The sequence below is a fragment of the Hypanus sabinus genome, chromosome 4 (genome assembly GCF_030144855.1).
Source record: "Hypanus sabinus isolate sHypSab1 chromosome 4, sHypSab1.hap1, whole genome shotgun sequence".
NCBI lineage: Eukaryota > Metazoa > Chordata > Chondrichthyes > Myliobatiformes > Dasyatidae > Hypanus > Hypanus sabinus.
Genome location: NC_082709.1, coordinates 150,271,943 through 150,299,347, shown reverse-complemented (window position 1 = coordinate 150,299,347; position 27,405 = coordinate 150,271,943). Strand labels below are relative to the sequence as shown.

Sequence of the window (27,405 nt, the reverse complement as noted above, 5' to 3'; positions counted from 1 at the left end):
TTTCCAATGGGGCCACAGTGATGACAGTGGTGGACTGGTTCTCCAAGGTGGCCCACTTCATTGCCCTTCCCAAACTTCAGCCAGTCACTGAGATGGAGGACCTGGATCTCTGATGTGTCAGTTGCCTCCACAATTTTCCCTCAGGACATTGTGTCACAGAGGAGCCCACAAATCATCTCCTGCTTCTAGCAAGCCTTCTGCTTCCATCTCTGCGACTCAGTGAGTGTGTCCTTTTGATATCATCCCCAGACCAGCGGTCAATCAGAAAGAGCCAATCAGCAAGTGAGGATGTTTCTGTGATGCTTTGCCACTTCTAACCCATCCACATGTGGGAAGAAATATCTGCATAGGGCCAAACTGTCCAATAATCTACACACCTCCTCTGCCACAGATATGCCACCCTTTATGGCTACCAACCTCTGTTGCTCCCCACAGAGGAGCTAACAATGGAGGTCCATCTTCCAGGGCCCTGGTTCGCTGATGAAAGAATGCTTGGAGGAGGTCCATCTCTGCTGCAAATCATACCTACAGCTACAGGGTTAACTACCACTGACTACTACAGCCTGGGGACAGTATCTGGCTGTCTACCACATGTGGATTCCGGCAAGCTCTCAGCCCAGTTCTTTGGCCCCTTTAAGATTACCCATCTCATCAGTCCAGCCACTTACCATCTCCAGCTGCCACCATCCCTCAGGATCACACCTACCTTCCATGTGTTCTACCTCAAGTTCATTGTCCATGGACCACTCATCCCACCTGAGTCTGCACTTCTGGAACCAAGGATGATGGAAGGTGGTCCAGTATACATGGTTCACCTGTTGATGGATTCACATTGTCATGGGCAGGTTGTGCAGTACTAGACAGGGTATGGCCTGGAGGAGAGATCAAGGTGCCATCCACTTTAATCTAAGATCCGTCGCTCATTGAAGAGTTCCACCAGACCCATCCAGATTATCCTGGGCCTTCGGGGATAGGCGGTAGGAAGAGAGGTTCTGTCAGGCCTACACAGGCAAACACCTCCCAGTCTCCACCCAGCTAAGAGGAGCCAACTGCCACTCATTTCCAACTCATTACCTGCAGCCTATTTAAACCCAGCTCTCATCCACTGTCCTTGTTCACCCATTGAACCAGCCAGCTTTAACCAGTTGCTCTGAACCCTCGGTTACTTTTTTGCCTTGTTGTGTAAATTATCTGCTCTCCTTTGTTTTGTGGTCCTTCTTGGCATGTTATTTCTCGATTGGTTAGTAAAATATCATTTGCTGCTAAACCATCTCCGCTGCTCTATTCTTAGGCCAAGTCTCCTCTACATTTCCTGAATCCATCACCTCCTCATTTGCCAGAGGAGGTGTGGAGTTAGATACAACCACTACGTTTAAGAAGCATTTAATCAGACATTTCAACAGGCAGGTGTGGATAAACAAAATTACTGTGGATGGGTAAAAACAGTCAGCATGGATGAGTTGGGCTGAAGGGCCTGTTTTTGTTCTGCATGACACTATGACTCATTGTCAAGAAGCTTTTAGATCAATTCATTAAAGAGAAATGTGTGGAAACTGCTTCTCATTGAATTCAACAACCATTGCTCTTTGCAGACAGTATTGATATTTAAGGAACTTCTAGAATCAATCAGTTTGAACACAGATGATTAATATTAATGAATTTAACACTCTAAGTGAATAAAGATTTTAGCAGTTATTTGATAAGTACCATAATGATATTTGTGAAATGAAGATATTAAAAGTTGGAAATGATCACCAACGGTGTCAGCACCTGGGAAGATAGTAAGTTTCAAGGTGGTGACCCCTTGATAGACAGTTTAAATAACCATTTTTGGACTAGTAGCATTAAACATCTAATACAGTAGCATCTGCACAAAGCACTGTGTCTGAAATTTGATACTGCATACATAAATGAGTTGCAATGGAAATCCCCTTATACAAAGAATCTGTCAAGTCTCTTCCTGAGTTGAATAGCAGTTACATCCATTCACTGGAACTAATAGTACTGTGATCCTAATGAATACAGCAGAATACAAATACCTGTAATTTTATTCCATGTAAGTGACAATATAATAACTGGAAAAGGATCATTTTCCATTTTCAATAAATGCAGCCCAATTTAAGTAAATGTGTTTTTGCTCAAATTACCTGCTTATTATGTCTGCTAGCCACACACACTTTTTTCATGTAACATACATTTTCTTTGTAATAGTTTACATGCTTTTTCTATTTCAATTTTCTGCAGAGTACCACAGGTTTGAAATATTAAGCCTCTACTACATCTTAGAATGCACTTCTAAACTTTAAACATAGTTGTGAGGGAATTTTTACTGCCACTTTGGATATAGTTGGCTTGTTTTGTATATTATATCCTGTCCAGTGTATTGAACAGTGCTCATTAATCTACTATTTTAATAGCAACGTTTGCATATTTGCTTCAATGCTTAAAATGGGTTAATCTATAATGAAAATATAATAAGAATTTATCAGTATGTCATTAATCTTTCACTACCCTATTTAAATTTAAGAACTGCTGATCAGGCTTTCTGAAATCACAGATGGCAATAGGTTGAAAGGGACCGTGTAGATCAGAGGCTCAGCTCAGGCTGCAAGGTGTATATTGCTGGGCTGAATCTGCAGGCTCAGCTATGTCATTATATGACAGGTTGAGGCCAAATGCTTTTCAAAGAAGAGGCAGAGAAAAACTGGAAAAACAATTATCTTGCATGAGGTCCATTTTGGCAGAAGCTTATTATTTGACCTTTCCTCTTGGGCAGGAAGGCATCTAACGTGCTGAATCTCCAAGGAAACAAACACTGCCACTCACCCTCTTCATAAAGCAAAATATTCTAAAGGTGGGTGTTTCACTGATCAAGGGAAAGTGTTTCCTTTGAAAGCTGTAGAATTGTAAATGATTGATGAAGGTCGGATTTCAGGTTTGTTATACTGAATGCACAAAGAAAAACACTTATCAAATACTACTTTATATTTAGCTGACAGATTCTGTTGCTGAAGGCAGTCACTTATCACAATTGTATTTCCTCACAACATTGCCGAGGACCATGGAGCTCTCAGAGAAATCCAGAAATTCTCACACCTCCTCCACTATTTCCACATAACCTACATTCAGCTACATACACATAACTACGCCCAAATACTCCCACTAGCTACTCACATTAGGGCAAACTTACAGTAGCTATTGCACCCATTGGCTAGCACACACTTGGTATGCGGGAGGAAATTGGAAATACACATGGACACAAAATGAACATGCACTCTTCACACAGACAACTCCCAGGATCAGTACTGAACCGGTTTGCTGGAGCTGTGATACACCTGTACTATCTACAGTGCCACTGTGTCAATGCGTCTGTTCCCTTAACAGGAACTGTGTGACCTGTACATTGGAAATTGACTTGTAAGATTGGTCTGAGCTGCCATACAGTTCCACAGATGAACCATTTGAACCATTTGATTTGTACAGATGTACTTAGTCGGTTACATCCTGTTAACTTCTTGAAAAACATCCACTTTTTCTTTTTTAGCTAAATCAATAAGCCATCTGTTTTGATTCAGTGGCATAAACTTTATGATTTAAGGATGAGAGAAGTACTGTCCTCATGGACCAAACAGATGGCTGCCAAAATGTTAAATTAACATATGCAAAGTACAATATCCCTAAAGAGGGATTAATACTTTGATATTGATAATAAGACATCTATCACATTGTACTTTTAAAAATGTCCACATTGTATTGGATTACTTTTGCATCTTTCTTCCTCCTGTTAATCCACTTGTGGGGAGACCAATGCAAATGACATTCCCATGCATTCATATTTTGGCTGTCCTGTCAAGTTCCATTTTGCACTTCCCTGTAGCAGCGCTGCCTCACCGCCCATGAGTTCCACTCCCCTGATTAGAGAGCAGCTCGGCAGGCAACATGCACACTGTGAACTTCCTGAGCAATGTGATGAATAGTCAGCTGACCAGATTCGGTGATTCAGGTGAAGGACAGCATATGAGGTAAATCTGCCGCATTATCAAAGGCACAGTCATTTGGAAGAGATATTAGACAAAGGCCCCAGCAGCCTTGACAGGTGTGTTGGCTTTATGTGTGAGTTTTTACACCTGCCTGTCAAGGCTGGTGGGGCCTATGTCTAATATCCCTTCCATCCCTTCCAAATGATTGTGCCTTTAATAGTGCAGCTATGATGTTACAATCTGCAACATATTCTCAAATCTTTGTATTGGAGTTTGGATCCAGTGCTTTTTGACTCAACAGTTAATGATTTTATCTCTAATTCAACTACTTTGTGTAAACTTCTGATTATAGAGTCATAGAGCACTACAGCACAGAAGCAGGCCTTTCGGCCTCTCTAGTCCATGCTAAACTGTTGTCTATCCAGTTCCATCGACCTGCACCTGGATAATAGCCCTCTATATTCCTTCCATCCATCTACTGATCCAAACATATCATAAAGGTTGCAATTGAATACAAAGGTGAGATTTTATTTGGCTGAGCTTGTTTTCACCTTTTCCCTGGGAATGCCAGTTCCCCCATTGTCCGTGATTCAGGAAAACATGGACAAGGATTAGTTTGGGTTAATTCCATTTTTTGGCTATTCATTGTATTCCAGGGTGCTGAAGCAACTACATGTCTTGAGGCTGGAGGATGGGCTAGAAGGAGCCAGAAACTCAAAGGCCAGCAATCCAAATCTCAATTGCACATGCATTGAGCTTGCAACTGTGCAAGATATTCCTACTTGCATCTCCTGCACGAGGCTCTGCTGGCACATCGAGCCTGCTCCAGGGGTACCAAAGAACAGAAGAATCTAAGGTCTGCTGGTCTGGCACTTGAGTCTGCTCCGCCATTCAGAAAAATCTTAGCTGATCTAAACACTTCTACTCTTCACCTTTACACCTGTAGTTCAATTGTCTGTCAGTCTCCGCCAGTATGGTAGTCTATTAATCCATTGATGCAGCTCTCTTGAGTAGTCACTTCTAAAGCTTCATGATTTTCTGAGAAGACCTCCTTATCTTTCTCTGAAATGGATGACACCTTATTCTGGAGTGACACCCCATGGTTCTAGGTACCTCTATAAGTGGAAAAATCCTCTCAGCCTCCATCCTGGCAATACCCTTCATAATCATGTATGTTTTAATCAGATCATGTCTTATTTCTATACTCTAATATGTACAGGTCCAGCCTCATTGTCCCACGAATCATCCCTGCTCTGTCTCCCATGCAAACACATCCTTCTAGAACTATGAAAATGAATAATCCAGAATGATTCAAAGTTCTGACAGTTGTCTAACGTCCTCCCAAGTCAGAAGGTGGAAGGCCACACTGTAGACTTGAATACTAAACTCTACAGCAATACTGGAGGAGAATTTCATTGTGGAGGTGTCATCTTCAGCTTGACATGTTAAACAGAGACTCTGCTTTCACAGATGGGTATAAGATATTCCATAGCCTCACTTTGAAAAAGCCTTGGGATTTATTTCCGCTGGTCTGACCAATAGTTATCCTAAGACCAAATAACTATTTTAAAGCAGATTATCTCATCGTTGACATATTCCTCTCAGTGGGAGCTTGCTGGGCACAAGGCGGCCTATATGTTTCCTACCTTATAAGAACGACTAACTTTAAAAACACTTTATTGGTTGTAGGGTGTTCTGATATATCTTAAAAGTGAAAGTGCTACCTAAGTGCAAGTCTTCATCTTCAGATGCACTATACTTAAAAGGCATTGAAGGAATCGGCTGATAGTCAAGAAAATTCTATCTAATAATTTTAATACTGTGATGTCACAATTATGCCGATAAAATTACATTTATTTAATAATGAGTATACAATGGTCTTGCATCTATAAACATCTATACTCTATCTAACAAGATCCCAATTTGTCACTTTAAATAAATGTGCCACCAGGCTCAAGGACAGTTTCAATCCTGCTGTTGTATAAGACTCATGTATAATAAAGATGAACATGACTTCACAATCTACCAGAACATGGCCCGTTCCTGTACTTCCTCTGCAACTGTAACAATAATACTACATTTTGTGTTCTGCAATTGTGGTTCCTCGTGATACCCTGATATACTTGTGTTTTGAAATTATCTTTATGAATGGCATGCAAAACTTTGCACTGCATCTTGGTACACATCATTTACAAATGGATGAAAATGCTTGCAATAAGATATCATAGATTGAGAAAACTAAGACCCAAATAACCCGGCTCCCTTTGATGGTCACGTCATGAGCAGAGAAGTTAAGGAGTGGTGAGGAACAACTCACTCTAAACACTGTGCTGAATTCGTGGCTGAATATAGTGACACTAGAACCAGGCAAATTGGAGTGATTGGGTAATTGTTCCATCAGTTGAACTTGGTGACAGCAGTACTGTGAATGGCTGAGACTGATTAAATTGCATGATTTTTAAGTATCACTCAGCCACTTACTGCATCTGTCCTTATGGCGAGTAGTTGCTGCAATTTCTATTCACTCCCTTCTGTTTGTGGAGTAAATTGATTTTGCTTGGGAGGTAATAGGTGAGTGCCACATGCTATCCAATCTCCAAATTATTGCACTTTTCAGTACTGTAAAGGTATTCAACTACAAAACAAGCTAAGATTTTTTTATACATAGTTTGTTATCAGTAGCTGAAAGACAGTAACTTGGACCACTGAGGAAAACATAAGAAGGGCAGACCCACATGGATCACATGGAAGAATTGGAACTGACCTCAAGAGCAAACAGCTCTTTTCTGCACCTTTACCATTCCACTCCTGCAGAGTTGAGCTTGAAGTTTTGTTGCTAGCTTGAAAACTGATGGCAGGAGATTGTCCTACCCTTATGCCCAGCAACTGTTTTTGTTTCCATTGAACACTCAGCAGGCTCTGTAACACACTGCTGAAGTGCTCCTGCCAGTTTTCCACCAGCAATTAAAGGTAAGAGCCGCTCCAAAGCAAAATACTGCAGATGCTGCATCCCTGAAATTAAATAGAAATTGCTGGACGTGCTCCGCACCTGCTGTGTGTATCCAGCATTTCAACATCTGTCCATTGTTGTTGTGCCAACAGAACTACAGCACACAATTTATCTTTCCAGGCTGCAATTGACTTTCTAATCACAAGCATTAAATATTGCATCTCAGCTCAGAATGTTAATTATATAAAATAACAATCCTTTTTCCTTAACTAGGTATTTATTCCCCTGCTTTCCTTTTAGAAACTCTGCATCCACACCAATAGCTCAGAGAGTTTTGGGAACAGCGTCACAGTGATTGGAAATGATTCGGTTCAGATTGTTGGATGTGAAGATTTGATGGGGTAATTGTCCTGAGTGGCTGTCAGTGGGGAATTCAGTCTGAGTTTACACCTACTTATTATATTCTGTGCAAAAAAAGCTTTTGGAGTTTAGATGGGGAAAGGTCAAATTGAGCAATGGAATAGGAATAAATATTGGTACCACATGTGCAGATTCGCTCATAAATACTGACAGTCCTCTTGACATCAAATGTAACAGTGTGGTTATACAGGGGAAAAACATAATAATCCCTCACAGACAATGCTGGCAGGCTAAGTGTGTGTCACAGAATAATGTCATTCTCCTGTTATCTAACTGTCTGTGTTATTCCATTCAGCTCCCTGGTAGAAGAGGGCACTTTTCCGCTGAAAGTGCCTTTGTCCTCTGGCAGGATGGAAGATTCAAAAAACTGCCAGTCTTCAGTTTCTCTTGGGGCTCCTCAAACGTTCAATAGTGAGTCTCACAGCTCGGCTGTGCTGCAGGTAACTACAAGGATCTCTTTTCATTACTGACCTGCATTAGATTAATGAAGTAAGAATGGCAGACAACGTCTATGTGGACTTTAGTCCGGTCCCACATGATAGACTACTCCAGAAGGACAAAATGCATGAGAACAAAGGTGAGCTGATTAATTGGATTAAAACTCGGCTTGGTGATAAGAGGGAGAGTATAGGGGTGGAAGGATGCTTTTCTGACTGGAAGCCTGTGACCGGTGGTGTTCTGAAAAGCTCAGTGCTGGGACTATTGTTGTCTGTCGTATATATTACTGACTTGGATATATTATATATATTACTGAATGCATATGAATACATAATGTATATATTACTGAATGCAGGATATATAATAGACTGGTCCAGAAGCATAAAGTACATGGAAACTAAAGTGGCCTGGTTAATTGGATCAAAAATCATCTTGGTTATAAGCTTGCGGATGACAGAATGGTTGGCAGTATTGCAGATAACAAGGAACATTGTCCAAGCTGCAGCAGAATAAAGATAAGCTATAAAGAAGAGCCAGAGCATACGTGGATGGAATGTAATGCTTTGATAAGTATGAAAGTTTTGGGAAGTCAAACAGGGATAGAAAATAGAACACTAAGGTTTGCTAATGAACAGAGAGGCCTTATGGTTCAAGTCCATAGTTCCTTGAGAGTGGCCACACTGGCAGACAGGGCAGTGAAGAAGGTATATGCCTTCTTGCCTTCATAGGTTGGAATATAGGATATAACATTTTGGATGTTATGTTGCAACTTTACAAAACACTGGTTACACAATGCATAGATACTGTTTGCACAGTATAGGAAGGATTTGGTTGTATAGAGAAGTGCAGATGAGATTCATCAGGATATTTACTATATTGGAGAGCTTTAGCTACATGAAGAGATTTGGAAAGGCTGGGCTTGTTTTCCTTGGAATGTTTTATCTTGTGGGAAAAACCTTTTACCCACGGTAGAGGTATCAAAAACAAGAAAGCATGTTTTTAAGGGGAAAGGGTGGAATTTTAGACAGAATTTGAAGGGAAAGTTATTTTCTGTTATGCAGACTGTGATCAGTTTCAGCAACTGATTGCCAGAGGAGGTGGTGGAATTACTTATTCAGAGGTTGTAAAACTGGCAATGAAAAAGAAAAAGCATAGAAGGATATGGACTTGCTGCAGGCAGATGAGGTTGGCGTAGATAGGCAAAGAGTCAGCATGGATTTGGTGAGCCAACAGGGCCCAATTCTGTGTTGTACAGCTATATGCAAAATTGCAGTCAGTTGGATGAGTTGCAGTATAGAAGATGGACCAAATCAAAAAGGGTGATGGACACAGGACTGAAGCTGTTATATTTGAATGCATGCAGTGTGCATAAGGTAGATTATCTTGTAACACAGTTAGAGATTGGCAGATGATGTTGCAGGAATTGCCGAGTTATGACTGAAAGAAGAATATAGTTGGTAGCTTAACATCCGAGGATACATATTGCACCAAAAGGACAGCAGAGGGGCTGGCATGGCTCTTAGTAAAAATATCCTTAGAGAGAGGTGCATAGGATCAGAAGATGTAGAATCCTTATGTGTAGAGTTAAGAAACTGCAAGGGTAAAAAGACGCTGATGGGAGCTTACAAACAGCAGTCAGGATGTAGGCTACTGATCTCAACAGGAGATAGAAAAGGCATGTCAAAAGGGCAATATGTAGATAGTCTGGGAAAATTGTGTTAGTGCTGGATCCAAGTAGCTTGTGGTTGAGCCCATTAGGAGATCAGCTATTCTGGATTAGGTGTTGTGCAATGAACCGATTTGATTAAAGGAAAAGGACCCTTATGAAGTAGTGATCATAATATGACAGAATTCACTCTGCAGTTTGAGAAGGCAAAGCTAAAGTCAGAGGTATCAGTGTTACAGAGGAGTAAAGGGAATTACAGAGGCATGAGAGAGTTGCTAGCCAAAGCACCTTCTCTACGGCTCTACAAAAGACAATGCTGGGCAATTGCTGGGGGTGGGATAAGTGTTGAAGTGTTAGAATGCATCTCAAGAGGACTAGAATATAAAAGCAAGGATGTAATGTTGAGACTTTATGAAGCACTGGTGAGGCCTCACTTGGAGTATTGTGGGCAGTTTTGGGCTCCTTATCCTAGAAAGGATGTGGTGAAACTAAAGAATTTTCAAAAGAGTTTCACGAAAATGATTCCAAGATTGAATGGCTTGTCAGATGAAGATCGTTTGATGGCTCTGGGCCTGTATACACTAGAACTCAGAAGAATGAGGGGTGAACTTCATTGAAACTTATCAAATGGTGAAAGGCCTTGAGAGAGTGGATATGGAGAGGATGTTTCCTATGGTGGGAGAGTCTAAGACCAGTGGACACAGCCTCAGAATAGAAAGACATCCTTTTAGAATGGAGATGAGGAGGAATTTCTTTAGCCAGAGAGTGGTGAATCTGTGAAATTCTTTGCCACAGGCAACTGTGGGGTCCAAGCTTTTATGTATCTTTAAGGCAGAGGCTGATAGATTTTTGTTTGGTCATTGCATGAAGGGATACGAGGAGAAGGCAGGAGATTGGGGCTGAGAGGAAAATTGGATCAGCCATGATGAAATGGTGGAGCAGGTTCGATGGGCCAAATGGCCTAATTCTGCTCCTGTATCTTAAGGTCTTATTATGGTGACAAATGTTATGTGTTAATCTCATTTGTTTATTCATTATTAGAAAACCATTTTAGATCTTTTTTAAAAGTCTGATGGAGTTTACAGCTATAAATTCTGAACTTTGTGTTCTAATTTTCTTTTTCTTTCAGGGATTTAACAACCTGAGGAATGAAGGTTTACTTTGCGATGTCACTTTGGTGCCAGGAGACAGCGATGAAAAGTTTCCTGTGCACAGAGCTATGATGGCATCAGCAAGTGACTATTTTAAGGCTATGTTCACGGGTAATTAATGTTTCTACTAACTCTACCTTTCACTATTTAAGTGTAAGACTAACTCAGCAAGAACAGAAACATGAACTGATGGCATGATCCATGTGACATTGTCCATAGAGGCCCTCTTGTCCTGCCTGCTGTTTAGGTTATCTATACAAAGTTCTTACTGGTTATCCACCAAGGTTATTTCAGTAGAGTAACAGGAGCATTGTGAAAATCTGTGCAGTGTTATAAGGATATACTTCTGTAGTTTTTCACCCTGTTCAATCCCTGACATTCTCCTTCCAACACTCACTCAATTCCCATTCCCTATGGCTCTAAGGCCCACACCTTCAATATCCCATTTTACTGAAATAACAAAGGGGATGGAGGAAAGCCATTGAATGTGTTACATGCTGAGGCCTGTTCCACTACAAACCAGAATATTATCGCAATTAGCCTTTGACAAAAGCAATTTCTCTCTACCTATGTTAGGCATTTAATTTCCCTTCCTGGGTACTTACTGTACTACTTTGCTTTCTCTTTTCCTCTTTACTTCCATTGTTTTTCTTCTTTCTATTGCTAAGGAAGGGTCTTTATTTTTCAGTTTCATTTCAGCTCTGGCAAGTCTCTTTCCTACCTTTTAAACTATTGGAGTAATTTAAGTTTATAGCTTTTGAAAATCATTTTAACAGACAGAATCTGAGGAAAATGAGCATGCTTACCATAAGCATGACCTGCAGTTTAATGCTACTGTATACTTAAACTTGAAATCTTTTGATGTCAGGTGGCATGAAGGAACAGGAGCTGAATTCTATCAAGCTGCATGGAATAAGCAAGATAGGACTGAAAAATATTGTAGAATTCATCTACACATCAAAGTTGGCGCTCAATGTGGACAATCTCCAGGACATACTAGAAGCAGCAAGCTTCCTCCAGATATTGCCTATCCTTGAGTTTTGTAAGGAGCTTCTAATTTCTCAGGTTTGTCCCATTGTTACTGGCATATTTTTCAAGGGAAGTTTGAGGAAGAGGTTCCCATCTATATATATTACAACCCGCAGGTCTTAATATTGCATTTAAATTTTTAAGCTGCCCCTGCTTTCCTCTCTCTTCATGGAATTAGCTTCACCTTTCTGATACAATTGGATTCTTCTTTGTCTCCCACAATATTTAAAGTAATATTTTACTTTGGAAACTTCATCACAGATATCCCTGCTATGTAAAGCACACTTTTCCAGATCAGATGAAGTGTCCTAGACCTGACATGTTTACTATATTTCCCTCTCCACAAACACTGCTTGAATTGACATGTATTTCAGTATAGGCTTTTAGTGAAATTTCCCATTTCTTGCATGTCATTCCCTCCCCTCTTTGATAATCTGGTTCAAATGGAGTTTGATCATGTCAATGATGTTTCAGAGGCTGGGTTTATAAACTGCAGCCCTCTAAAATAAAACCCATTGCTTAATTATTTCTAATTCTTAAATCAAAAAAGTAATCTAATACGAAATTTTGAAATACAAAGCACCTACGACTCTAACTGGAAGAGAGTAGCTGGATGGAAAACAAATAAAATAGCAGATACTGGAATCTGACTCAAGAACACAAAATATTGGAAGAACTCAATCACTCAAGCAGCACAGAGATATTGCAGATGCTGGAAATCTTGAATAACATACACACACAAAATATTAGAGGACTCAGTAGTCTGCACAGCATTTACGAAGAGTTATAAACAGTCAACATTTCAGACCTAGGCAACTCATCAGGACCCTTCATTTGCGACTTCTCAGCCTGAAACATTGACTACTTAAAGATTAAGATTAATTATATTTGTCATGTGTACATTGAAACTTACAGTGAAATCCATTGTTTGCATCAAGGAGGTGTGGTCTTTCATTGATTCTGTTGAGTAATTATTGGGTATGCCTGCAAGCAAGTGAATCTCGGCATTGTATATGAGGACATGTATGCAATTTGATAACAAATTTACTTTGAACTTGACCAGCACAGTCTGTGGATTGCACTGAGGCAGCCTGCAAGTGTCGCCAACCTTCCATATAACCATATAATAATTACAGCTCGGAAACAGGCCATCTCGGACCTTCTAGTCCGTGCCGAATGCTTACTCTCACCTAGTCCCACCAACCTGCACTCAGCCCATAACCCTCCATTCCTTTCCTGTCCATATACCTATCCAATTTTACTTTAAATGACAATACTGAACCTGCCTCTACCACTTCTACTGAAAGTTCATTCCACACAGCTACCACTCTGAGTAAAGAAATTCCCCCTCGTGTTACCCTTAAACTTTTACCCACTAACTTTCAACTCATATCCTCTTGTTTGAATCTCCCCTACTCTCAATGGAAAAAGCCTATCCATGTCAACTCTATCTATCCCCCTCATAATTTTAAATACCTCTATCAAGTCCCCCCTCAACCTTCTACGCTCCAAAGAATAAAGATCTAACTTGATTAACCTTTCCCTGTAACCTAGATGCTGAAACCCAGGTAACATTCTAGTAAATCTTCTCTGTACTCTCTCTATTTTGTTAACATCTTTCCTATAATTCAGTGACCAGAACTGTACACAATTCTCCAAATTCGGCCTTACCAATGCCTTGTACAGTTTTAACATTACATCTCAACTTCTATACTCAATGCTCTGATTTATAAAGGCCAGCGTTCCAAAAGCTTTCTTCACCCCCCTATCCACATGAGATTCGGCCTTTAGGGAACTATGCACCATTATTCCTAGATCACTCTGTTCTACTGCATTCTTCAATGCCCTACCATTTACCATGTATGTCCTATTTGGATTATTCCTACCAAAATGTAGCACCTCACACTTAGCATTAAACTCCATCTGCCATCGTTCAGCCCACTCGTCTAACTGGCCTAAATCTCTCTGTAAGCTTTGAAATCCTACTTCATTATCCACAACGCCACCTACCTTAGTATCATCTGCATACTTACTAATCCAATTTACCACCCCATCATCCAGTGCCAACATAAGCATGCTTACAACTTATTAACCCTAAGCTGTACATTTTAGGGATGTAGGAGGAAACCTGAGCACTCGGAGGAAACTCACACAGTCTTGGGGAGAACATACAATCTCTTCACAGACAGCAGCGGGAATCGAACCCCGATCAGCAATTACTGGAACTATAAAGTGATTGTACTAGCGTGCCACCCTTCTAAACCAGTTAGCTGCTCCCTGTCTTGCTGACTCCCTCCACCCGTTTGTGTGTGTTGCTGAAGATTTCCGGCATCTGCCGAATCTCTTGTGTTGTCTTTATGAACCAACAGAATAGAGTAAGTTCAGCACCAACACAACCAGCATATGAACAAGTGAGCTGAAGCCTGGAATCAACATATGAATACTGTACTGTAAAGATCTTTGACACAGTAGAAGGTGTCATCGAAATAAGATGTTCATGACACTAATAATAATTTGTCCATTTTACATAATGTTTCTTTAAAATTCTTCTATATTTACCAGGTCTCGGTTGAAAACTGTGTAGAATTTGGACGTATTGCCAACACATTCCACTTGACCAAATTGCATAACTTTATCAAAGACTTTATTGTAAAGAACTTCTCAACAGTGCTAAGCAATGGGGAGTTTCTGAAGCTTTCCCTTGACCAGCTTCTCTCTGTGCTCAGTAGTGACAGCCTAAAATGCTGCACTGAACTACAGCTGTTTAAGGCCACCTGTCAGTGGCTGAATCATGAGGAATGCCGAATGCAGTTTGCTGCAAAACTGATGAAGAACATTCGCTTCCCGCTGATGACACCACAGGAGCTCCTCGAACACGTGCAGAATGTGGAGTTCATGCGAAATGATACTAGCTGTGTTAACCTCCTACTAGAAGCTAGCAACTACCAGATGTTGCCACACATGCAACCAATCATGCAGTCGGAAAGGACGAGGATCCGTTCCAACTCAACCCACCTGGTAACACTGGGTGGCGTGCTCCGTCAACAACTCCTAGTGAGCAAAGAGCTGCGCTTGTTTGATGAGAGTGCGCAGAAATGGAGGCCCTTGGCTGCGATGGATGTACCGCGTTACCAGCATGGCGTAGCTGTGATTGGAAACTTCCTCTTTGTCGTCGGTGGGCAGAGCAACTACGACACAAAAGGAAAAACTGCTGTTGATTCGACGTACAGATATGACCCCCGTTACAACAACTGGAAACAGATGGGTTCACTAAATGAAAAGAGAACCTTCTTCCATTTAAGTGCCCTTAAAGGAAATCTGTATGCAGTGGGTGGCCGGAATGCAGCTGGAGAATTAGGTAAATTTCAATCTATTTGCAATCATCAGTTGCTCACCCAGTGCTGCTAACAATGGCTTGGACCTTAGAACAGATTAGTAATACAAATTCCATGCTGGACTACAAACATTGACAAGTCAGAAATAGGCAGTACACACAATTAAAGATGCTTTCACTGCATTAGATTAATCGTAGCTTACTTCTCCAAAAGAGTGCTGTTATTATGTTTCCTGTTCACCTTCGACATCACTCCATGTTGTGCGTAGAAGCAAACCATTAAGACTGTTCTTGTTAAAAGAACAGTCATAATGGCATCAGTTTATTTTCAACATACCAGGGTATACCTTTGTTCTCATCTTCTAGGTATCTATTATTTGTTTACTGTTTTCAATATATATGTCAGTGACACCTTGTGCACCTGAAGAAACCCTGGCCCATAAATCACAGAAAATATCAAAGATAACAAACACTACCACTTTAAAATTTTTTGTAAATGCAATGGGACTTGTCCCTACCCTAAATTATCTTTATCAAACCTATGAACAAAGTTACTGTTTAGACAACACTTCACCAAGTCACTCAGATTCATGGGACCACCACCACCTGTAAGTTCTCTTCCGAGTCCAGACATCAACGTGACTTGGAAATAAGCCAGCATAACTTTATCCTTTTTGGGCTGAATTCCTCCAACAAGAAAGTTCAACTGCTCTGTGGAGTACCTGCAAGCACAAAGTTCAGGAAAGCAAGTTATCTATTAATGGCGATTAAATATGGCCTAGTCAGCAATGTCACCATTCCATAAATTAACAAAAACACTTTCACACAGAATCTTATAATCAGAGTTGACTACAAAACTAGAGTTAGAACAAAAAAAGGTGGGAAGCCCTTCAAGCTTGACTCAACCTTCCAAATAATCATGGCTACTCACTCTGACCCGATGTCCATTCTGTGTCAGTTCCCCATTGCCGTCATTTCCCTGATCTTTAAAAAATACCTACTTTCTCTTTAAATGCCTGCAATGATTTCACCTCCACAACTCTCCAAAGGAGAGAATTCTAGACAGTCACCACACACTGCAAGGAGGAATCTCTATGTACCATGGTTTAAGTGGTTGCCCCAATCTCTTAATTGTATCCACTCATGTGAGATTCTTCCACAAATAGAAGTAACTTGGCATCCACTCGATCATACCTCTGAAGGACCTGATTTGATTCAGTAAGATCACCTCTCATTCCTTATCCTTTTCTATGTTCATCCTGATGTTAAGAAAGGCTTTCTTTTTGGTTCAACGTTAGTCAGATTGCTTGGATTACTCAAGCGTATTCTCAGCTAAACGTGCATAACCATAGTTGCTGTCAAGTTTTGTAGAATGTTAAGAGTGTACGGTGTAAATTGTTGTTTATTATATTTCGTACCGGTTTTAAAACATAGTGCTAGAACCAAGGTCAGCCATAAAACAGGGCACAGCCTGAAAGTGAATTAATCACTGGGGGAGCTTTTATATTTGCCTTGCTTATGGGCATTTGCAGAGGCTTGGACATTTTACTTGGATAATTTTTTGAAACAGGAACACAAAGAGGCACATTCTAAAAATGTTTTCGTTTTCCATAATATAGCCAGCAAATGTTCAATGCTGCATTTTAAAGTGATTTTAGGTGATTGCTCCTAGGTTTCAAATTAGCACAGTGATTTAACATGCATATTTTATGCGATTGAGCCTATTTTCAGTTCTGTTAATGAGATTGCACCAGATTATTGCCCTTAAAGATATCAAGTCATTTTTAACTAATTATGTTTGCTTTAATTTACTGCCTAATTATTTTAAAGAATTAATGTACCACTTTAAAAAAAGGCTTGAACATCAATTTCTCTAACTTCTGGTAACTTCCCACACATTTTTCACCCTCACTCCACATCCACAAGGAACAAGCAGAGTGATAGATGTTGGTGCCTTAAACCCACCAAACTGTCCCATAAATAGGTCCACAAGGGGCGAAAGAGCAAACCTTAACTCTGCTGGAGATCACAGGCATTAACTGGGGAATATGAATCTGCAATCCTGCACCAGGCAAGACGGCTTCGGGTCAGAGTCCAATTCATTTCAACAGGGAGTTCTGACTTGGAGATTAAAGGGAAAAAAAACAGGTTATTTTGAAGTAACAATTTTTTAACATGTATTAATTTATGTTTTATGTTAATTCTTTGTGTTTTAATAACATAATAATATTTAAATACTTATAGATTTAGAATTTTTTTTTAAATTTAAAGTTTAATAATTTCCAATATAACTTGAGACAGTTTAAAAGTATAACCAAACCATCAATGAGGGGAGGCAAATCTTTAGTCCCTGACCTTGCACTTTGTCAAAAGCTGACAGTGTTTGGTGGGTTGGGCAGTGTGAGGGGTGAAGTGTACATCACCTCAGGTCTTGGTATACCTTGCTGGATATCTCCTGGATGGCAGAGAGGCCACTTGGCTCTCAACATGCAGACCAGGTAGGTGAGGGTAGTGGAGACTGAATCGGGCTCAGTACAGGCATGAGTTATCATAGAGGTGGGTGACCAATTTACATCTACTAATATTAACACAGAACAGTGAGATGTTTCTCACTCAAGTAAGGTACAGGACACCATAAGACTATAAGACATACAGTGCTGAGCAAAAATCTTAGGCACACACTTATAGCTAAGGTGCCTAGGACTTTTGCACAATACCATATTTGTCAACATGGAGTGGAGATTGAGTTTGTGAATATGGCAGGAGCAAAGGATTTTGGGAATGGCAAGGGTGGAGTACCACGGGAGTGGTGTGGGACAGGTGGCAGAGAAGGAGGGCTGGGGCAGGGGTGCAGACACAGTGGCTCTGAGACACCAGGCAAGGGCATTTGATTCCAAACAACTAGTTTATTGATGATTATAGAAAGTGTCTCAGGAGCTCCTGCTCAGTCCCCTTTCCATTCCATTCCCCTCTTCCCAACCAGGACTCCCTTCTTCCTGCCCTGTTCCCACTCTCAGTCCACAATGGAGATGCCATATCACAATCAGGTTTATCATCACTCAAATGTGTCATGAAATTTGTTTTTTTTTGTGAGAGCATTACAGTGCTATACATAAATTAATATAGTACTGTGCAAATGTTTTAGGCTCCCTAGCTCTCTCTCTCTCTCTCTCTCTCTCTCTATATATATATATATATATATATATATACACATACACACATCACACGCACACACACACACACACATATATATATGCTTAAAACTTTTGCACAGTACTCTAGGAACTTTAGGAGCAGAATCAAGCCATTCAGCTCAAGTCTGCTCAACCATTTGATCCTAGGTGATTTATTATCCCTCTCAACCCCATTATCCTGCCTTCTCCCCATTACCTTTAACCCCCTTACTAACCAAGAACCTATTAACCACCATTTTAAATATATCCAATGACTTGGCCTCAACAGCTATCTGAGGCAATGAATTTCACAGATTCACCACCCTCTGCCTAAAGAACATCAACCTCATCCCTGTTCTGAAGGGACATCCTTTTATTCTGAGGTCAGGTCCTCTGGTCCTAGACTCCCCCACTATAGGAAACATCCTCTCAGTGTCCACTCTATCCAGACGCCTATCTAGGCCTTTCAATATTCAGTGTGTTCCAGTGGGATACCCCCCTGCCAATCCTCTAAACTCCAGCGAGTACAGGCCCAGAGCCATCAAACGCTTCTCATATGATAGCCTTTTCATTCCTGGAATCATTCTCATGAACCTCCTCTGGACCCTCTCCACTGTCAGGACATATGGTGCCCAAAACTGCTCACAATACTCAAAATATGGTCTGACCAATGTCTTATAAAGTCTCAGCATTATATCATTGCTTTAGTTTTCTAGTCCTCTAGAAATGAATGCATTTGCCTTCCTTTCTACTAACCCAGCCTGCATGCAAGTTAACTTTTAGAGAATCCTACACTTTGGATTCCCCAAGTCCCCTTTTAGCTCCAGTTTTTGAATTTGCTCCCTATTTAGAAGATAGTGTAGGCCTTTATTTCTTTTACCAAAATGCATGACCATAGATTTCCCTGCATTGTATTCCATCTGACACTTCTCTGCCCATTTTCCTAATCTGTCCACATCTTTCTGAATACTCCCTGCTTCCTCAACATTACCTGCTCTTGCATGTATCCTTGCATCATCTGTAAAGTTGGCCACAAAGCCATCAATTCTGTCATCCAGATCATTAACATATAACATGAAAGGTGGCAAACCCAGCACAGACCCCTACAGAACACCATTAGTCTCTGGCAGCCAACCAGAAAAGGTCCTCTTTATCCTTACTCTTTGACCCTCGCCAGTCAGCCAATCATCTATCCATTCTTTCCTGTAATACCATGGGCTCTTATCTTATTAAGTAGCCTTATGAGCAGCACTTTGTCAAATGCCTTCTGAAAATCCAAGTAACAACATCCACTGACTCTCCTCTGTCTATCCTAACTGTTTATTTACTCAAAGAATTCCAACAAGTATGTCAGGGAAGATTTCATCTTAAGTAAACCATGCTGACTTTGGCCTATTTTACATGTGCCTTCAAGTACCCTGAAACCTCATCCTTAATAAAGGACCAACCACTGAAGTCAGGCTACCTGCCCTACTATTTCCTGTCTTTTGCCTCTCTCCCTTCTTAAAGAGTGGAGTGAAATTTAATATTTTTAGTCCTTGAGGTTATAACCAGTTAGTTATTGCTTACGGCGGGATCCAACTGTTGACCTATTTCTTGGTCTTGAATTCTTGTTGAACTGATGTTTAATTTTCTGGCCTGGTTTAACCTCTTTATGCTTTATCTACCTTGGTTTGTCAGAAAGGATTCCAGCTGTGTTATAGCTATTCCAGTTGCCATACTCTTTCCAAAAGGTAGTACAAAAGCCAGAAGCATGCAAACAGTGTACAATTAATTTTGGGCAAAATACATTCTCAGAGCAAAGACAAAATATTCTCGTCTTTCACAAAACTTTCACAAAATGTTCTTTCCTGAACATTTCTATATGGTAATTCAAGCAGATGATTCATTAGCATCTCCTGCACTGAAAATATCTTTGTTTATCCTGAAAATCCCTGTGAATGGAAGCACCTGCTAGAAGCAGATGGAACAGAATCAAGTATTTAATTTCAATCATACAACTTAAGTGCCCGGTCTCCCTTTGGCCATATTCTTTGGTAGAGCTTTTGATTTTTTTTTTTGTTTTTACATTCTTCTGTCTCAGATGCCACTTCATCCATTTCTTTTTCTCTAAAGCCTTTTTAAACTGCATAGCTTTTATCCATGGATCTTATTTTTATCAACTAGATAAAGTATCTTATAAGCCTTCCCCATTCTAACTAAGATTTCAGGATAAGGCATGCAAGACAGATGCTCCAATAACTACTGATCTAATATAACACCTTCAAGACGCCAAATGTCACTCAACTGTTTCAGATGGTGAATAACCTCTGCCTGATCATATATCACAGTCTTGGGGATGAATATTTCTTTTTAACTGGTTCTAATGGTTGAGAGGCCTATGACTGAGCTAATATTGCCGTCACAGGATTGAGGATATGACAACTAATCTATAATATTCCTATTCCATCAACATTTCCACAGTCAATCCTTCTTATACTCCTACTATTTCAGTAATGTCTCAAATCATGGCGGGTGCTTGCAGATAACCAACCTCTCCTTGCTTCATTCAGAGGTTCCCACCTGCTTTAAGAAGACGACTATTACCCCAATACATAGAAACATAGAAAACCTACAGCAGAATACATGCCTTTCGCCCACAAAGCTGTGCTGAACATGTCCTTACCTTAGAAATTACCTAGGGTTACCAACAGCCCTCTATTTTTCTGAGCTCCATGTACCTGTCCAGGAAGCTCTTAAAAGACCTTATCATTTCCACTTCCAGCACCATTGCTGGCAGCCCATTCCATGCACTCACCACTCTCTGCATAAAAAAACTTACCCCTGACATCTCCTCTGTACCTACTTCCAAACACCTTAAAACTGTGCCCTCTCGTGCCAGCCATTTCAGCCAGCCCTGGGGAAGAGCCTCTGGCTATCCACATGATCAATGCGTCTCATAATCTTATACCTAAGAATAAAAAGGTAATTTGCATTAATATTTACAGCCCAGTGGCTCTGACATCCACCATCATGGAGTGTCATAGCCAGTCTTTTGGAGTATGCGTCAATTTTAGCCTTCCGGATGAAATTCTGCCAAAATATGTCTATGGCGGAAGTCAACCCCCAAGTCCCACACTCATCTTTGAAGCATCCAGACTTTAAAGATACATACATTTAACCATTGTTTTATTGACTATAGCTTTTCCTTTAATACTTCAGTTCCAGGCAAACTCATCAACAATCTCCGAGGATTGAGAGAAATGCCTCCCTTTGCAATTGGATTGTTGATTCCCTGGCCAACTAACTACGATCAGTAAAAATAGGCAGCAACTCCTCTGCCAAGATTATTTTCAAATCTGGTACTCCCCAGGCTATGGTCCTCAGTACCCCTGCTCAACTCCCTCCACACTCATAACTATGTGGCTAGGTTCTGCTCTAATTCCACCTACAAGCAAATGCCACTGTAGTGGACCCTATCCCAGTAACAGTGAGTCAGAGTACAGGAAAGAGGTAGAGAGCTTACTGGCATGGTGTCATGAAAACAATCCTTCACTCAATGTCAACAAAACCAAAGAGCTGATCATTGACTTCAGGAAGTGGGCAGTGTGAATGCTTCTTTATACATCAATAGTGCTGGGGTCAAGAGGACTGAGGGCTCCAAGTTCCTAGGAATGAACATCACCAATAGCCTGTCCTGGTCCAACCACATAGATAACAGAGGCAAGAAAGCTTACCAATGCCTCTACTTCCTCAGGAGGCTAAGGAAACTTGACATGTGACCATTAGCATGACAACTGCTCTGACCATGACTGAAAGAAACTGCAGAGAGCTGCAGACCCTACTCAGAACATAATGGAAACAATCTCCCCTCTATGAACCCTGGCAATATGTCTTGCAGCTTCAATAAGGCAGCCAACATAATCAAAGATCCCACCCATGCCGGACATTCCCTCTTCTTCCTAAGAGGCAGAAGGTACAAAATCTTGGCTGTACCTACCACCAGGCTTAGGGACAACTGGGACATGCTCATGTTTTCTGACTGGAGTATGACTGGAATGTTGCATTCAATCTGTATTTGGCAAGGGAATTCTACAGAGGAAGAATATTAAGATTAATATTGTCATAAAGTGAAGTCCAAAAGAGTCGCATCTAAAGCAATCAGACTTTATTTCCTGGTATTGATTTGTAATATTGCCCACAGTTTTCTATGCTCATTTTCAGAAGAACATTTGTGGAGGGATGAAGTGAGCTCCAGACACAATTCTAAATTTAATCTCTATGTGATAAGAAGGAAATTTCTATGTATTATTGGATTTGGAGAAAATAAGTTTGTTGACAAAGAATATTTAAATAAATGGCACAGACAGAATTAGCTTGTGGAAAATGAAACCAGCCAGTACAAGATCAAAATAACTAACCTTCTATAAAAAAGACCACTCAGGAGAATTCTTCCCCTGATTCGTGAGTACAAAGTTATTAGTGAAACTGAACTATAATATTATCTAGTTTATAATTGGATAATAGTTACTCTGTATGCTTCAGTTCCCATGGAGACATTGATTTGCATAGAGGGAACAAGATTTTAAAAGAGGCAACCTGGGGCAGTCAGCACATTTTACGTGCTACAGTTCCCAAGGAGAGATTTGATTGTACATAATTAAGCACTTGGCAAGGTCCAATAAAAAGAACTTTGGTTTAAGTGGAGCAGCTGTTGTGGGAGTGGGCCAGTGTTAGAGTGGAGAGTTGAGATTTTAGTGAGGAGAGGTGAAGGCCTTAGGTAGATTTCTTTTCAATACTACGGCACCTTTGGAGCGGTGGGATGCCAGGAAGGAATGTTCCTCTTGTGGGATGCTGGAAGTTAGGGAGACCTCCAGTATCCCTGACAACCACACTTACAGGAAATGCATCCAGATGTGGTTTCTAACAGACAGTGTTAAGGAGTTGGAGCTGGAAATGGATGAACTCTGGATCATTCGGGAGGCTGAGGGGTTGATAGACAAGACATACAGGGAGGTAGTTACACACAAGGTGCAGGGCACAGGTAACTGTGTAGCCATCAGAAAAAGGAAAGGGGATATAGGCAACCAGCTCAGAGCACCCCTGTGGCGGTTCCCCTCAGCAAGATGTTTACTGCTTTGGATACTGTTGGAGGGGAGGGGAATGATCTTGATGAGAAAAGCCCCAGCAGTCAGGTCTCTGGTACTGAGTCTGGCTCCGTGGCTCAGAAGAGAAGATGGGATCTGTACAGAAGGGATAGTTGGCACCTGAATTGGAAGGGGACTAATAGCCTAGTGGAAACATTTGCTAGAGCTGCACGAGTGGGTGTAAGCTAGAGTTGCTGGGTGATGGAAACCAGAACATCAGAACAGATAGTGGAGTGGTTGGGCAGAAAGATGTAGTTAAGCCTACATATAAAGTCAGGAATGAAAAGGTTGAGCATGGTGGGACTGACGTTCTGAATAGTGTATATGTCAAAGCAATGAGTATGGTAGGAAAGGCGGATGAGCTTAGGGCATGGGTCAGCATGTGGTATTATGACATTGCAGCAATTATTGAGGCTTGTTTGCAGGAGGGGCAGAACTGCCAGCTCAATTTTCCTGGGTTCCGTTGTTTTAGATGTGATAGAGTGGGAGGTATTTAAGGGGTAGGGGAGGCATTACTAGTCAGGGGAAATGTCACAGCAGTTCTCAGACAGGACAGCCTGGGAGGTCATCCTGTGAGGCTTTATGAGTAGAACTAAGGGATAAGAAATGTTAATGCAGCTACATTACAGACCACCCAACAGTCTGTGGGATTTAGAGGAGCAAATTTGTAGAGAAATGGCAGAACATTGCAAGGAACATAAGGATGTGATAGCTGGTGATTTTAACCTTCAACATATTGACTGGGACTCCCATTCTGTAAAAGGACTGGATGAGAAAGAGTTTGTCAAACGAGTTGAGAAAAGTTTCCTTAATCAGTACATAGAAACCCCAGTGAGAGAGCATGCAATACTAAATCTGCTATTAGGAAATGAGACAGGGCAATTAACAGAATTTGCATAGGCGAACATTTTGCATTTATGATCATAATGCCATTAGTTTCAAGGTAATTATGGAAAAGGATAGGTCTGGTCCCTGGGTTGAGATTCTAAATTGGAGAAAGGTCAATTGTGATGGTATCAGAAAGGATATGGCAGGTGTGGATTGAGACAGGTTGTTTTCTGGCAAAGGTGTACTTGGTAAGTGGGAGATCTTCAAAATTTAAATTTTGAGAACACAGGGAGTTCCTGTCAGAATACAAGGCAAAGATAATAGGTTTAGGGAACCTTGGTATTCCAGAGATATTGAGACCCTGGTTAAGAAAAAGGAGGAGGTGCATAGCAGGTAGAAACAAATGAGGTACTTAAGGTGTTTAAGAAATTCAAGAGAACTCTTAAGAAGGAATTCAGGAGAGATAGAAGGCATGAGGTTGCTCTAACAGACAAGGTGAAGGAGAATCCTAAGTATTTTTACAGATATTTTAAGAGCAAAAGGATAGCAAGGGATAAAATTGGTCCTCTGAACGGTCAGAGTGGTACTCTATTCATGGTGCTGAAAGAGATGAGGGAGATCTTAAATGCATTTTTGCATGTGTATTTACTTGGAGGTGTACACAGAGTCTATAGAAATGAGGCAAAGCAGCAGCGAGGTCATGGACCCTACACAGATTACAGAGGAGGGGGGTGTTTGATTAGTCTCAAATTGCATGACAAGGTGGCCCATTGGACCCTTCTGGAGGCTAGTGCAGAAACTGCAGGGGCCCTAGCGGTGATATTTAAAATACACTTAGCCATGGGTGAGATGCTGGAGGATTGGAGGATAGCTAATGTTGTTCTATTATTTTTGAAAGGGCTAAGAATAAGCCAGGAAATTATAGGTTGGTGTGACTGACATCAGTAGTGGGGAAGTTATTGGAAGATATTCTAAGGGACCAGATATATAAATACTTGGATAGACAGGACTGATTAGGGACAGTCAACATGGTTTTGTACATGGTAAGCTGTGTCTAACCAGTCTTAAAGAGTTTTATTGAAGAAGTTGCCAGGAAAGTTGATGAACGCAAGACAGTGGATGCTGTCTACATGATCTTAGCAAGTTTCAGTTGCTTGTCGTTCAAGATAAGGTAGAAAATTGGATTAGATACTGGCTTCACAAGAGAAGCCAGAGAGTGGTCCTAGGTGGTTGCCTCTTCGACTGGAGGCCTGTGCCTGGTGGTATGCCATAGGGATCAGTGCCAGGTCGTTTGTTATTTGGCATCTATATCAGTGATCTGGATGATAATGTGGTAAACTGAATCAGCAAATTTGCAGATGAATCCAAGATTGGGGGTGTAGTGGACAGCAAGGAAGACTATCAAAGCTTGCAGCCGGTTCTGAACCAGCTGGAAAAATGGCAGATGGAATTTGATGCAGATGAGTGTGAGGTGTTGTATTTTGGGACGTCCAACAAGGATAGGTCTTACATGGCGAGCGGTAGGGCACTGAAGAGAGTGGTAGAATAGTGGGATCTGGGAATACAGATCCATAATTCCTTGAAGGAGGTGTCACAGGTAGGTAGGGTTGGAAAGAAAGCTTTTGGTACATCGGCCTTCATAAATCAATGTATTGAGCCCAGGAGTTTGGATGTTATGTGGAAATTGAATAAGACTTTAGTGAGGCCTTATTTGGAATATTGTGTGTCGTTTTGGTTACCTACCTACAGGAAAGATGTAAATAAGATTGAAAGAGTGCAGAGAAAAATTACAAGGATGCTTCCAAGACTTGAGGACCTAAGTTACTGGATTGAATAGGTTAGAACTTTATACCTTAGAACATAGAAGATTGACAGCAGATTTGATAGAGGTATACAAAATTATGAGAGTTATAAATAGAAAAATCCAGCCGAGGTTGGGTGAGAGGACAACTAGAGGTTATTGGTTAAGGGTGAAATGTGAAATGTTTACAGGGAACATCAGGGGCAGCTTCTTCACTCAGAGGGTTGTGAGAGCGTGGAATGAGCTGCCAGCGCAAGTGATGTATGTGGGTTTTATTTCAACATTTAAAAGACATTAGGATAGGTATATGGATGGGAGGGGTATGGAGGGCTACGGTCCAGATGCAGATCAATGGGAGAAGGCTGAAAGGCCTGTTTCTGTGCTGTAGTATTTTATGACTCTATTCTATAATTAGAATAATATATCTCAGCAGCCAAAAATGACCCTAGGTATTCTGGAATGTTATCTTTCTTTAACCATTTCATTTATTACACAGATGTCTTATGGTATTGTTAGTGATGTAATAGATTATTCACGGTCTGGGGGCTATCTTAAAAAACAAATGTTTTTACTCAGCCAGATGTTGTTATATTAAGAGAAACAACAAAGGCCAGCTGTCAATTTGTAAGTGGTCCAATAGGAATACAGAGATATGCAATGAAAAAAAATTATCTAATTGGCTCAGCAGTAATTACAAAATCAAATGTTTGTGCTTTACAGCAGCTATTGAACTAAATTAAATGGTTCTAAAAGACTATATCTGAATTTTGCCACAGCTGTTTCCTGCTTGGTTGTAAATGATTGCAATTTAATAGTACTACCCTGACAGTAAAATTAGTGTTTTATGCTCATCAGTTTGATCAAGCACAAATTTAAAACCAAATGATCTTTATTTTTCTGGCAATTTCAGCAACAGTGGAACGCTACAATACAGCAATGAATGAATGGTCTTTCGTCACTAAACTGGCTGAACCTCATTACGGACATGCGGGGACTGTTCACGGGGGATACATGTACATATCAGGTAGGGAAAAATGAAAACGATCATCTTTGACAGTACTATGACATAATTAGAGTAAAATTATTTTTCTTACAAGGATATTCTGTGTTCTAATACGAAAACATGAAAGTGTTTAAGGGTCTATCATTGTTCCATATATGTGCAGGCATTCAGGTTGTTTCTGTGCCTTAAGTGTGATGTAGACTAGGTCAATATTAAGCAATTAAATTAGCATTCCTTTATGTATAATTGAGCTGTTTTCAACACTATGCTATGTTTATAAGGAATGATTGGGATATTATATACTTCCCAGTTTAATGACGACTGACGGCCTGGCCCGTCCTGAGACTGGAGGACTCTGTATGGATGGAGGCAAGCAAAAAGGCTTGCACTGTTGTTTTGGTGTTATTGTTCTGCTGGACACTTTGGGCATGATATGTTGGCACCAGAGCTAGGACTTCCCTCAACGCATCCCTAGGTTGTGTTGGCTGTGACGCATTTCACTGGAT

General features: G+C 40.7%; 1 protein-coding gene across 4 annotated transcripts in view; it reads left to right on the top strand.

Moving 5' to 3' along the window:
* The window catches only part of si:rp71-68n21.9 (kelch-like protein 13), an 81,626-nt gene that overhangs the window by 45,281 nt on the left and 8,940 nt on the right, over positions 1-27,405 (top strand). For 3 of the 4 annotated variants that reach the window (XM_059968381.1, XM_059968382.1, XM_059968380.1), the window contains exons 2-6: positions 7,646-7,790; positions 10,584-10,716; positions 11,474-11,670; positions 14,197-14,992; positions 26,807-26,920. In XM_059968381.1, the coding sequence (XP_059824364.1) occupies positions 7,646-7,790; positions 10,584-10,716; positions 11,474-11,670; positions 14,197-14,992; positions 26,807-26,920 (1,385 nt within the window). Of the gene's footprint in view, positions 1-2,776; positions 2,855-7,645; positions 7,791-10,583; positions 10,717-11,473; positions 11,671-14,196; positions 14,993-26,806; positions 26,921-27,405 lie in introns of all 4 variants that reach the window. The other variant, XM_059968383.1, reaches the window with a different exon arrangement.